The sequence below is a fragment of the Electrophorus electricus genome, chromosome 1, assembly GCF_041902795.1.
Source record: "Electrophorus electricus isolate QZ-2024a chromosome 1, ASM4190279v1, whole genome shotgun sequence".
In the NCBI taxonomy this organism is placed as follows: domain Eukaryota; kingdom Metazoa; phylum Chordata; class Actinopteri; order Gymnotiformes; family Gymnotidae; genus Electrophorus; species Electrophorus electricus.
Window position 1 is genome coordinate 36,662,665 of NC_137497.1, and position 13,081 is coordinate 36,675,745.

The window sequence follows — 13,081 nt, forward strand, 5'->3', positions numbered from 1 at the left end:
TAAGTCCTGCTGATTGTCTCACTCTAATATATATATATATATATATATATATATATATATATATATATATATATATATATATTTATATTATCTACATCATCTTCTCTAGCTAGTTTGTCAAAATGTTGCTGAAGCACTTTAATATATATATGTGAATAAAGTCATCTTGGTGTATATATTCGTATTTGTCTGCTGTAATTACTATGCATATGTATTAGGCTAGACTAATGTTTAGTGAAGTTTTGATTCTAGAGCAGGGTATATGACAACAGACGTTATTTCGTATGTATTTCCCCTTCTTTTAATTGGTTTAAAATCATAAAGGGGGCGCGGCGCCAATGGCCTACTATAAAAGCGATCTTTTATGTAAAGATACAGTTTACGTTTTAGTGTGTTTTGAGGTCAGTTTCTCGTTGCCTGTGGACCGAAGGACCATGATACAAAAATAACTTACAGAATCCAAGTTTCATCGAACTCACTGTCACGTAAACTATTTATTGAACCCATTCCGCTCTTCCCCATAACATTTAAAAAACAATTTTCAACATGTCGCTAAGCTGTCGACTACTTTGTGGGTTCTTTTTGAGTGTGATCGGATGGATTGGAATTATAATTGCGACCTCTACAAATGACTGGGTGGTGACATGCCAGTATGGAATACAGACCTGCAGAAAGTTGGACAAGTTGGAGTCTAAAGGCTTATGGGCAGAATGCGTTATTTCTGCATCTCTTTACCACTGTGAATCCTTGAATCAGATTCTTACGCTGCCTGGTAAGATTAATAAGGTTCTGAAACACTTTGTTCGTTATACCTGTCTACTTGCTTGACCTGAGTTTTGATTTTTCGAGGAGACGTCTGATATGCTCTAATCACCTACTACGCAGGAATAACGAATTGTCGCAATTTATAAAAAGTGTTGGGAACTTTTCTAATTAAGTTGCCCATGTGGAATATTTTGTCATTTCATCATTATTGCCATTTTCAGCATCTGAAGTGTCTTTTAAGCCGTTCTTTGTTTTTCTTTTTTTGCATGTGTTTGAACCTTTGGACTGCCAGCGTATATTCAGATTTCTCGCGCTCTGATGATCTCTGCCTCCCTCCTTGGCCTCCCGTGTATGATGCTCGTGCTGTTGGCGATGCCGTGCGTCAAGCTCAACCACGAGACAGAAAGCACCAAGCGCAGGCGCGCCATCACGGGAGGGGTCCTAATACTCTTGATGTGTAAGTTGTTCTCGCATATACGCTGGCACTCAAAACGAACCGCTCAAGTGCGCACGTTTGTGATTTGAGGTGTTTTGTTGGTGGGTGGACAATGTGTTGTGTGCTTATGCTGTTCGGTCTCCTCAGAAAAAGACTGCAGGTTGTGATTCCAGCCACGCTAGTGTGCAACTAATACAACAAAGCAGTTGTTTGACGACTAAGAATGAATTAAACGGCCTGTCTCTTTTGAAACCTTGTGCACTAAAGCACTACTTTGCACTTTTTATTACTTCAGCCTCTACCTCCTTAACTACAGTACACTGCAGTTAATCTCTGTAATCTTCTACAGATTATATACATATTTGAAGTTTGAGGTTTCCTAAACGAAGCTCAAATCAGGATGAGGTCACTCACCATCTGTTTGCGAAGTCCTTTTCCTCTCTGTAGTGATGGTGTTGAAACTAGCTGCAAGCCTGGGTACTCTTCCCTAGATTCTCCAGAGGTATCCGTCATCCTGTAGGAAGGGCCTGCCCTAGTCATTTGTCACAGAATGACATTGTGTTATACTGTCTGATAATTCAGCTATTTTGAGGATGTTCTTTTTATACTTTAAAAATTCCACATATACACTTGTTGCTGTGAGTGTTAGATTGTTTGTTGACCTATTGTCAGTCCATGTTTATTAGATATTTAGTGATGTAAAATCAGGGGATTATTTATAAAGGTGTGTTCTCCTTTCACAGCTGTATGTGGAATGGTGTCTACTGTGTGGTTTCCAGTCGGAATTCATCACGAGGACGGCTTGATGTCATTTGGGTTCTCCCTGTATGCTGGCTGGTTGGGTTCTGCCCTTTGTCTCCTGGGGGGTTCTCTTGTGATGTGCTGCTCAGGGGAGGACGCTGCAGCCCGGCACCATGAGAACCGCTTCTACTACTCCAAACAGAGCGGCCTGAGCAACTCCATCCAGGCCTCGAACAGCCATGCCAAAAGCGCCCACGTCTGAGAGCAGAGACACAGGCTGGAACAGACTTCAAACAGATTCACAGATTCACGTCTGAAGGCAGGGAATGTTCTGTCACTCCCTCTACCTTTCACACTTGCATACACAGGCATATGTTCACACACACACACACACACACACACACACACACACACACACACACACAGAAGGAAAGCATGTGCGATTTTCCATAGCCGTGGTTTCACTGCAACCACCTGAACACCTAGAAAACCCATTTTACCTTTTTATTCCACTCTGGACGCGTTCAACCATCAGTGTCCTCTATAATGCTTCTTTCTAATCTTTTTATAAGCTTTTTACTATGTTCATCTTTTGATTGTATTCATTTACGATAGTCCTACAAAGTTTGTTTTATGTGTATCGCAGACTGCCCTTGTAAGAAGATGTTAGTCATGGGATTTTATTTGTTCTACCTGGTCATATGACAGAGAGATAGTCAAACTGCAGGCAGGCAGGAAGCTGGAGGTGCTAGGAGGCCAGTTGTCTTCTCTCTGTTTTTTCCTGCAAAGCTCTTCCCTCCATCCTGCTCAGGATCCCTCAGGAAATCTGTGAACCCAAAGAGAAAATATTCATTAGTTAAACCAATTAATGCCTCATTCTCTCGCATGTGGTCTGTTAACTCAGTTATGTCTGTCACATTTAATGAATTCTTGATGTTCATGCTGGACAATATTCAAAAGAGCGTAGAGAGTAATGCACTGTTTGGGATCAATTCTAACCAAATTAGGTCTGAACTGGCTGCAGGACTAATAGCAGGACTAATATCTATTTTGTTTACCCATGCTAAAAAAATGAATACATCCCATAGGGCATGCATTCACCACACACACACACACACACACACACAGAGAATAGCGTAAAGTGAGCATAAATTGTAGAATGAATAAATAAAGTAAATAAAAATAATAATTTTAATTAATTTGAAATATGCATTGTTCAACAAAATCACTCTGGATCTAAGTATATTTACACACTTTTTATTTTGAGACAAAAGTTATACGCATAGCTGAATCTAAAACAGGAACAAAGACATACAGATTCGAACAGCTGGGGGAGGGAACCACAGCAGTAAAATATTCTGCAAACCACAATATAAATAACATGATATTAATGTTGTGGAATATTTTGAAAAGGTTTTGTATTATTTGTTCAGCCATGCCAGTCATATTTCTGTACACTGACCTCTTAAAACAAGACAGCCGCATGAATGTTGTTATGAAGTACAGGCATCTTTAGAAAAGATAAACTTGCATTGCTTTTTCTTTTCATATAAAATAAGGAAAAACAAAATCATGCATTGTGTTTTTTTGTTCCAAGTGGGCTCTGACAAACATAATTTTGGGGAATTTCAAGTTGTAGTACACACCAAGCAGACACAGAGACATGTTCTCTTTTTTGAAAGCGTCATTAGAGTAATTGGGAAATGAGAAGGCACTATTGAAGCGTTATTCAAAGCAGATGGGTGGGCAGCTTCATCTCCTGACTGAGCCAAACTGAACTACCTTTCCAGACCTCCCATGCATATCTGCCTTTAATTTCGATCTGAAAATGCAGATACCATCATCATAAACATAGTTATATAATAATTGCACATTACTGTACAATGTCAAGCAAATAAAAAAAGAAGCTTTGAAAAAAACAAACAAAAACTACTCAACTATAGTCATGTTTAACAAAATATGGTCAGGTGGAAACAGCTGTCAAACCAATACTAATTGCCATTTCCACAAATGGTCTGTGCAGTCCTCCCTCATTTGTTGGTCCCATGTCATCAATGGCCAGCTGCTCAAAGCCCTTTTCTCCTGTCCCTGCCTCAGGGGTCTGCAACCATCAGGAGGTGTTCTGTGTTTGTTGGCTCACTACTGGTATTGCTGCTGCTGGTTCTGGTACTGGTAGCCCCTCTGCTCGGCTGCCCAGCCATGGTAGCCCTCCTCTGCGCTCTCCTTAGGGTGGGACTCTTCATCAACGGCGAAGCTGTCGTCAACCTCGGCATCGTACCTCTGGTAGGTGCTGGCATGAGCCTCCTCTTCTCTGGCGCTCAGCTCCAGAGAGCTGTTCCACATCCCATAGCCGAAGTAGATCATGAGACCTGCATGAGGAGAGAAGAGGGACAGAGACTGGAGATGATGCCCACATCTCAATCCCCAAGTGTGGAAACCTTTTTTAAAATTTAATTTGATTATTAGAGTCATCATACCCAAAGAACACCACACGGCAAAGCGAACCCAGGTGATGCTGGACAGCTTGAGCATCAAGTAGACATTCACCAGAATGGCAGCTGCGGGCACGAAGGGCACGCAAGGCGCCATGTATGGCAGTTTTCTAGGACTCTCCGGCTGCCGTAGAATAATGATAATCAAGGAAGCAATGAAGCCTACAATGGACATCACAAGTGGCTCCAGGACCCAGAGCGCCGCCCCTGAGGTCTCGTCCAGGCCATATATGACGAGGGTCCAGAGTAGGAAGGACAGGAAGAACAGCAGGAAGACACAGGAGGTGACAGTACGTCCCGTAGCAGGCGTGGGCTGGGCACTCAAATCAGGCAGGCCCAGACGTATCCTCAAAGTGTAGTAGTTGGCCCCCAGCACACGCTTCAGCAGGCAGGTCAGCATGCCCTCTGCCTTGTCATCGAACTCCATGCCCTTCTCGCTGTAGACCGAGCTGTCAGACTGGTAGCCACCGGAGTCAGATGTGATCAGCCGCTCATCATATCCCTTGGAGGGGAGGTTCTTGGCTCCGCAGGTGTTGCCATATTCGCCTCCATCGCTGGTGGGCGAGCTGATGTCAACCTCACTGCTCTTCCAGGCCTCGGCCTCCTCCGGGAGGATGGTGGTGAAGCCATCTCTCTCGGGCTGGTAGCGCAGCAGGAGCACACACACGGACACCAGCGTGTAGGCCAACAGTGTGCCGATGGACATCATCTCAATCAGGTCCCTCAGGCTGACCAGGAGGGCCAGCAGAGCAGCCATGGAGCCAGACACGATACATGCCACCATGGGAGTCTCCGTGTGTGGACTGACGTGAGACAGGAACCTGTCGAGAAAGCATGCACACACACACACATTCAAAGGAAGAACAGCTTTTTTTTTTTTCAATCACATTTCATTTGTTCCATAAATGACCAAAAGAGCAGAAACATGCATATACGTGGAGTCACACGTCTGCAAAGCTCATACACATAGATGATCACCCGCTGACCTAAAAAGCAGGCCATCGCCTGACATGGCGTAGATGACTCTGGGCATAGGGAAAAGAGAGCCCAGCAGACTGACAGTGAGACCTGCGATGGCACCCACAGACACTATGTACTTCCCAGCCAGAAAGCCATGCGCAGCAAACATCTCCATCAGCGGAGCATCCTCGTCGATCTGATTATAGGGTACCATGAGGGTGAGGATCACACTCACCTAGCGCAAAATAAATCAACACATACGTTTATTAGGTATTCAGTTATTTTCCAAAGTACTACAAAAAATGTAATGAACACTGAAACATTTATACCACAAAAATTGCAGAAGTGAAAGTCAAATGCCAGGGAGGATTGTTGAAGGAATGAATGAGTGTTGAATGAATGCTCTTCTGGCTATGGATGGTTGGCTTTCATGGTATGACTCATGACTACACAAATTCCAATTTTTCAATAACAATGTAGACATAAGTAATTTATTAGCAGTGAAAATGACAATTAGATGGTTATTCCTGTCTCAAAGTATGTTCAGCTTTTTGGATGAGGGATTTTAATTGCAAAAACTTTTCATTCACTTTTCACAATTCAGATAACTAAATGTTGAATAACCAATACTGCAAAATACACAGTGTGATGAACGGTCGGTAAAAACCACCAGTTTTCCCAGCAATGACCTAGAAACCAGCTAATGCTGGCTAATGCAGTGAAAACCCTTCAGCAAGAGTACAGATAACTCTTTACACTGCTTTTTATGAAAGGAGAAACAAGTATAAATAGAGAGTCCAGTATGTTCTAAGACTACTGATTATATTAATGAATAAGAATGTAAAATGACATAAGGGAAACAGGCCCAGCTCAGTGTGTGCAGTCGGCTACTAACAGAGACATATGCTGTGAGGCAGGTGACCAGGGAGGCGGTGATGGCGTAGGGGATGGAAGTGTTCGGACTTTTGGCCTCCTCGCCCGTAGTGGCAATTATATCGAACCCGATGAAGGCATAGAAGCAAGTGGCTGCTCCTTGCATCACCTGCACAACAAAACATTAGCACTTTATGGCTGGTGTTTCAGTACACCTATACGCTTTCTGTGCACAATAGTGAGATCTTCCATTTGCCACAAGATAAACTGATCCTCCATTACGTTTACAGACATGACTTCACAACGCACTGGTCACATGGCAAATGGAAGCAGGCTGTTCCTGTCCTCACCCCTGACCAGCCGTAGGGCAGGAACCTGCCATCGTCCCAGTTGGATCCGGAGAGGAAGAAGAGGCCCACAATCACCATGAACACCCAGACGACCAAGTTGATGATGTTTAGTACATTGTTGAAGCTCACAGAGTTCTTCACGCCTAATGCTATAATCACCGTTACTACCACAGCAATGAGTAGAGCCAGCAGGTCAGGATAAGACTCTTCTCCTTTACCTGAGCAAGGCAGAGAGGCACTGCGTATGCATATTGCATATAATGACCTCCCTGACTGAAAGGTCAAAAATCAACATGTAATGTTAGATCAGAGTATCCTGATATGCGTAATGCATTGCATGGAAATTTTGCAGAATGTCAAGGTCACTCACCCAAACCATTAAGAGTGCCCAGATGATTGATCATGAATTGGCTGATGGTGTGGTTGGCCAGGGAGTCGAACATGCTACTAAGAGCACTGGCCCCTGCTGCTGTACCTATCAGGTATTCCAGGATGAGGTTCCACCCAATGAAGAATGCCACAAACTCCCCCACTGTGACGTAGCTGTAGGTGTAGGCTGAGCCAGTGGTCTTTGGCACTCGTACCCCAAATTCAGCATAGCACACTCCTTGCGGTGAAATATGTATACATTTACACAGACTGCATAGTTAAACCCATTGAAATAGTTTTTTACCAGAAATGTTTGCAAATTGGGTTCATACATAAGTGACATTGTGAACTGTAAAGAGTAAGATGCCAGATAAAAGCAGACTGAAAAGGGTGCAGCAGGCTGAAGAAGCCATTTCAGAATGATTAGTGAGGTCCTGGATCAGATTGAATGGGAAAGTAAACACAGATAATTGGTCATTTTTATCAGCTCCCTGTATTTCCTTCATGCACATACCCATGCACATACCCACACATACACGCACACAAAGGCTTGGAAAAATAGAGAGACAAAAAAGCAGACAGATAGAAAGATACAAGACAATCTAGCATCATTAGCAACAACACAAAAGCCTCAAACCTCCACTGAACATTTTCACAAGCACCACCACCAATCCCGAGCGCTTGTTGTCTAACCTGACAGGATCGATGCCATGGCCGCAATGATGAAGGACATGATCACTCCGGGCCCCGCCATCTCCTTGGCCACAAGCCCAGCGACCACATACATCCCAGTGCCCACGCAGCTGCCCACGCCGAGAGAGACGAGGTCCACAGTAGTGAGCACCTGCGCCAGCCTGGTCCCATGCATGTCAACAGAGCCCTCCAACATGGACTCCATTGGTTTGGTGCGCAGCACACGGGAGTGGAACCCATACCAGGACATGTCCCACTCAATGCGCCTGGGGTCCAGCTTCGATAAAAAGGAGTTCATCTTGGATGATTAGGATGCGCAGGTTGACTTAGTGGCCCAGTGATGAATGCGCTCCGTCTTAGTGCCTCGTGACCTTGCGTTCCAGAAGCCTCTTGCTCCTGTGCTCGTAAGTGTTGGTGCCTCACCTCTCGTTTTCCCGTTTCTCTCTCTCTCTCCCTCTCTCGCTGTTGCTGGTCTCTTAGAGAGGACCCACCAGCATGTGTGACAGCATGGTGCTGCTCAAAACCAGGGCCTGTGCTGAGATGCTGGGAGAGACCACAAAATGCAGGACAGGAGCAAGAGAATTAGCCAAAAGCACTCATGTAACATTAACTGCTGGACAAAACTCCAGGAAATCAAAGTGAATACAGCCCAGAGTTTGACAACAATCAGACATTATATGCAGCAGGGTCTTGAAATACAAATGGCAAGAACAAAGTGAGCTCTGTGGCCTAGCATCACAGACCATTCCTGAGTTTCATTCTGAAGAGGCAGAATGGAGAATAGACAACAACAATAACAGTTACAGACCAAACAAAATGGAGGTAGATTTATACAGAACAATTAGAAGCACCACTGTTGACAAGTACTAAAAAAATGAGAGGAAATTGCACCTAGTCTTTAATCTTTTACTTTCATGCATTATTACTCTCACTTTCTCCATTTCCATCACCTACACATCAAACACTTCCTTGGTAATGCCTTTAAGTTGTGTCTCCTTTCCTCAGCAGCTTTCTTTCCACTGTGGTGCTTCACACTGACACCATCCCCACAGTTGATCTCTTTCACTCTAATGTACACCTGTGTCTGACTCAAACAAGCTCCACTAACTGCAGCTGAATGAGTCCAGACCTCAGACATTTGAGATGCCCCCTCCGCCTGGCTGTAATTACCAGTCCGGGCACAGGACGACTGCTCCATCCTCATAACGTCAGAAAGTGCCACTGCTATGACCACTTTTTTGAAACAGGCAGATGGAAGAGGTTTATTCTTCGACCCTGATAGGCTACAAAGAGAGGGATCTTCCGAGAGAGAGAGAGAGAGAGAGAGGCAGACACTTCTCCTCCTGTGTCACAGCTACAAGTCTGTAGCTCATGTCTCACTTATGACTCAGCACCTTGCTGGACCACATGCTCATCAAGCCATGTTTTCTCTTGCACAATTTTGTAGGCTTTAATAGTATTTAGCAAACTCATCTCGACCTGGTCTATAATTTTCCTTTACATTTTGTGACCTCTGTGACTCTACAGTTAGATAAATGTACAGTGGCAGACATCACAAAATGTAAAGTAATATTTCAGTCTCCACAAGCTACTGTATATAAGTTAAAATTGAAGACAAATTGAAATCCTACAAAATAAAAAGGGACAGTAAGCTCAGAAACACAAGTCAGTCACTGATAAAAAGATTAATCAATATAGACTTTGAGATGAATCACTCAGGGCACCTTGACTGATGAGGTCATTTCATTGCATTTGCTCTTTATGTACAGACAAAGCACTGACGTCACAGCTGGGATCTGGAAAGGGGGTCTGGGCTGAAGAATGGACCATTTCCCAGACAGTGTTTAGGAAGTAAGTCTAAAAGCAACAGACTTTGCTTCCCATCAGCTCTAATGGCACTCTAAGGCTGGAGTGCTGGATAAAGACAGAACCAAAACACTACAGAAGAGGGGAAAGGCATAACGCCAACCCAGACCATTAGAATTATAAGCAGCTGATCCTGTATTACTTACATGGTATTAGTGACATTTATAAAATCACATGTTTAAGGTCTATAATGATTGTAGTACTTGCCATGGACAAGAACAGAAAAGTGTATAGTTGCAGGAACATGCTAAGAGAGAGTAAAACACTGTTGTTGCGGTTTACGTGACATGGGCATCCAACAGGACCACGCAACAGGGGCACGCAACACAGGCGCGCAGTAGCGTGCTACCGAATGCGGCCTGCAGTCCATCTCTGCTCTGAGCTAAAGGGAAATTAGATCATACAGCTGGTACTGCTGGATGAACTGGAGCCGTCCAAACCATGGCGCTCGGCAGCCACCAATAATTACTTCAGATTAGTTACATTCCTGTAATCAGTGAACTAATTGAGGATTCATTTGAGAATGGATAGGGGTAAATTACTGGATAACCTATGCGAATGCTATTTAGAGGATTTTGTCAGTTGTTTTTGATTGCTTTTGACATTTAAATATCTAAATATCATGACAGAAATTTCTATTTTATCCAGTCCTTTCAGACCTCCAACACCTACACCTTGATAAGCAGAAGCAATGACAAACTTGAAAATTCTGAAATGCAAAACTAAAAGAATTACACAGGGTCAACCAGGTGCACGCGTACAAAACGACCTGAAATCAACATTACGTCCAAAGAGAAGGTTTCTGACATTTTGAAACACTTTTAGAAACACTTTTACGTTAAACTTTAAAATTAATATCGGGGTAATTAGGCCCCGTATGTGTTTATAATTATGCATCCAAATCTCCAACAGACAAAGAAGAGCTAATCTCCACAGACATTCAGGACCTTGGTTAGCTCCTGTGGCACGCCGCTGGGACAACACAAGTCCTCGTCAACATTCCTTTTTCATACTTTCTTCTGGCGGTTGTGTAAACACAGAAAGACGCCTTGTTTAAAGCTACCGATGACGAATCAACTAAGGTATATCTATACCTAGTCCATCTAATATAATTTTTCGTGAAACGTGCATCTTATATTGCTGTAATGTAAAGCCATTCTCGAATGAAATATTCATAAGGATGATGAGTCGATTCCGTGCCCATCGAGAGTTATCAAAATAGAGCGTGCAACTTCTCAATTCTCCAAACTACCCGGGACACGCAGGAACACCATGAGGCAATCCTGTGATGGCAGATTTTGGAAAAAAAAAAAAAAAAAAAAAGTAGCACGCTTCAGCTCTTGTTTTAATACTGTTTTAAGTCGCGTGGGACTGGAATGACCTGTATGTGTCCGCTTTCATGGTGATGCAGCTAGTTGAAATGACTTCGAACCGGGTGGTGCTGTCTAATTTCGGTTGAAAAGCAACAATTATTAGTTCACACGGAGCATGAAACTTACCCGTGGTGGACCTACAGATCAACAGACCGCGCTTGTTTGAGCCATCTCTAGAGGAAATCGTCCAGGCACAGAAAATACAGACAGTGCCGAGGTGTGGTGAATTATTCATTGGTTATTCCATGTGATCAAAATGAATTATTCAGCGCTGTCCTCCATTCAGCGGCTGCTCACGTCACCGCTGCTTCGGCGGATATTTCAAAGTAGTCTATTGCCTACTTTTTAAAAATTCCTAAATTAATATTTCTCAACCTCCATGCGCTGCCCGACACAAAACCTAAGCTAAATATATGAAAATATTTAATGCGACGATGAGAAAATAAAAAAGAAAATAGTGCCTATTTAAAGGTTTACCTCCTTCCTTCTCTCTCCAGAGTGAACCACACAGGCGTCGCTCACACCAAGACATAAGCAAAAAACCTGAGGTAGCCTGTAGTCAAAATGACCAGCAATAACCAGAAGCACGTTCAATATCCTGATAAACGTATATAAAAATCCCTAAAAACAGACTGAAAACTGGATTTCCAAACAGATATGTTTCAATGAATAGCATGATAGATATTGTTTTTGGACTGCGGCGGCTGATTAGTTGCAACGCCTTAAATGTAGTTCGGTTTCCAAAACGTCAGGGTTCAATATACAACGTATTTGACACAGCAAATGATTAAACAGAAAAGCAAGTGTGGCAACAAAGCGTCGCAAATGGAGGATTTGTTTTTATTGTGCTAAACTGGAATATGCCAACTAATTTATTTTTAATCACCTTCCTTCCTTCTGGGCTCCAGCTCTCGAGACTCAAGTGGATCTCAGGTTCCGCTTCAATCAACGTGTAGCTATGGTGACAGTCAGAGGATGCCACGGCTTCACGTTTGCGTCACTCTCATAGTGCTGCACTAAACAAGTAGCCTTTTCAATACACCATTTTCATTAATAGTAGCCTACATTAGACACATGCCTGCACTGCTGACCTAGTTAGGCTACCTGAGGAATAAAAAGGCACCACGTAACATGCATAATGAGTTAAACCTCAGCTTTATTGTCATGGGGTGTATTCACTTGTGCCAATGCCAGTACAAGTCACACTAAACTGATCTAAGGACAGCATGGGCATTATTACCGACCAGGCATCACACACAAAAGCGTGCACTGGGCAGCTCTTGGTTGAATGGGACATTCAAACTTAAATTAAAAAAAGAACCAGAAATGCTCATAAATAAATCCTTACTATCAGCAGCCCCTCATACTTGCCAAGTTTCTTCAACTTACAGTATTAATAAGTAAATTAATAATGCAGATGATGGAATTAATTAATGTATTTCCAAATGAAGGTATCTCCTAATATAGATGCCTTTGAGTATGCAGATTCTATATAACACTTATTTTACAGGTCATCATTTTTGGCATAACAATTCTTCATACTCTATTATCTAGCAATGCTTAATGCTGGAAAATATGGCAGGTTTAATAAAAGTAGGTATTGCTCATCTCTGAAAGCTCAGCAGTGTGTGATTTGCAACAGCCTCTTTAACTCTGCTATCACTATCGGCTGAGATAGTGCCAGCAGCAAAGATAAGCCAGAGCACAGACTGTGCACATCAGCTCAACTAGAGGAGTAAAACTGACGTAAGAGGCTTTTGCTCCTCACTGCTTTGATCTGGTGTTGTTACAGCAGGAAAGCTGTGACTCATTCAGCTGGGCATGGCATCCTGAAAGCTTTTCTGGCCTTTTTAAGTGCATAAAAAGAAGAGCTTGGCTCATCCCACTAACAGCTGTCCTAACCAAATAAAAGATTACTGTTTTACTGAATACTTAAAAGTCTTTAAAAATTTAACACTTTCTGAAAAGTGCTTCTGAAAAGAACAGAGCCACAGAGAGTTCAGAATGTTTTAAGACATTCTGATCTGAACATGATTTTTGCTTTGATTCATATCTATCACACCTTTATATTTTTTGTAATATCTACATCCTTCCAAATCACATGTTTTATTAGCAACTTTGAGCCCCAGCCCAAAAACAATGAGCTTGGTCAGTGCCCAATAA

At 42.8% G+C, this 13,081-nt stretch overlaps 2 protein-coding genes across 2 annotated transcripts; one reads left to right on the plus strand and one right to left on the minus strand.

Annotated features, from left to right (window-relative positions):
- The first annotated feature begins 304 nt into the window (after nt 1–304).
- Nucleotides 305–3,512, plus strand: cldn11b (claudin 11b). The gene is made up of 3 exons (XM_027008121.3): nt 305–772; nt 1,058–1,222; nt 1,945–3,512. The coding sequence occupies exons 1-3, from the start codon at nt 547–549 to the stop codon at nt 2,202–2,204; spliced, it is 651 nt and encodes a 216-aa protein (XP_026863922.1). The 5' UTR covers nt 305–546; the 3' UTR covers nt 2,205–3,512.
- Nucleotides 3,513–3,647: 135 nt separating this feature from the next.
- Nucleotides 3,648–11,122, minus strand: slc7a14b (solute carrier family 7 member 14b). Its single transcript, XM_027008120.3, has 8 exons — nt 11,045–11,122; nt 7,680–8,222; nt 6,988–7,224; nt 6,618–6,835; nt 6,290–6,436; nt 5,421–5,629; nt 4,420–5,255; nt 3,648–4,311 (listed from the first exon to the last, which is right to left on the minus strand). The coding sequence occupies exons 2-8, from the start codon at nt 7,975–7,977 to the stop codon at nt 4,082–4,084; spliced, it is 2,175 nt and encodes a 724-aa protein (XP_026863921.1). The 5' UTR covers nt 7,978–8,222; nt 11,045–11,122; the 3' UTR covers nt 3,648–4,081.
- Nucleotides 11,123–13,081: the final 1,959 nt, after the last annotated feature.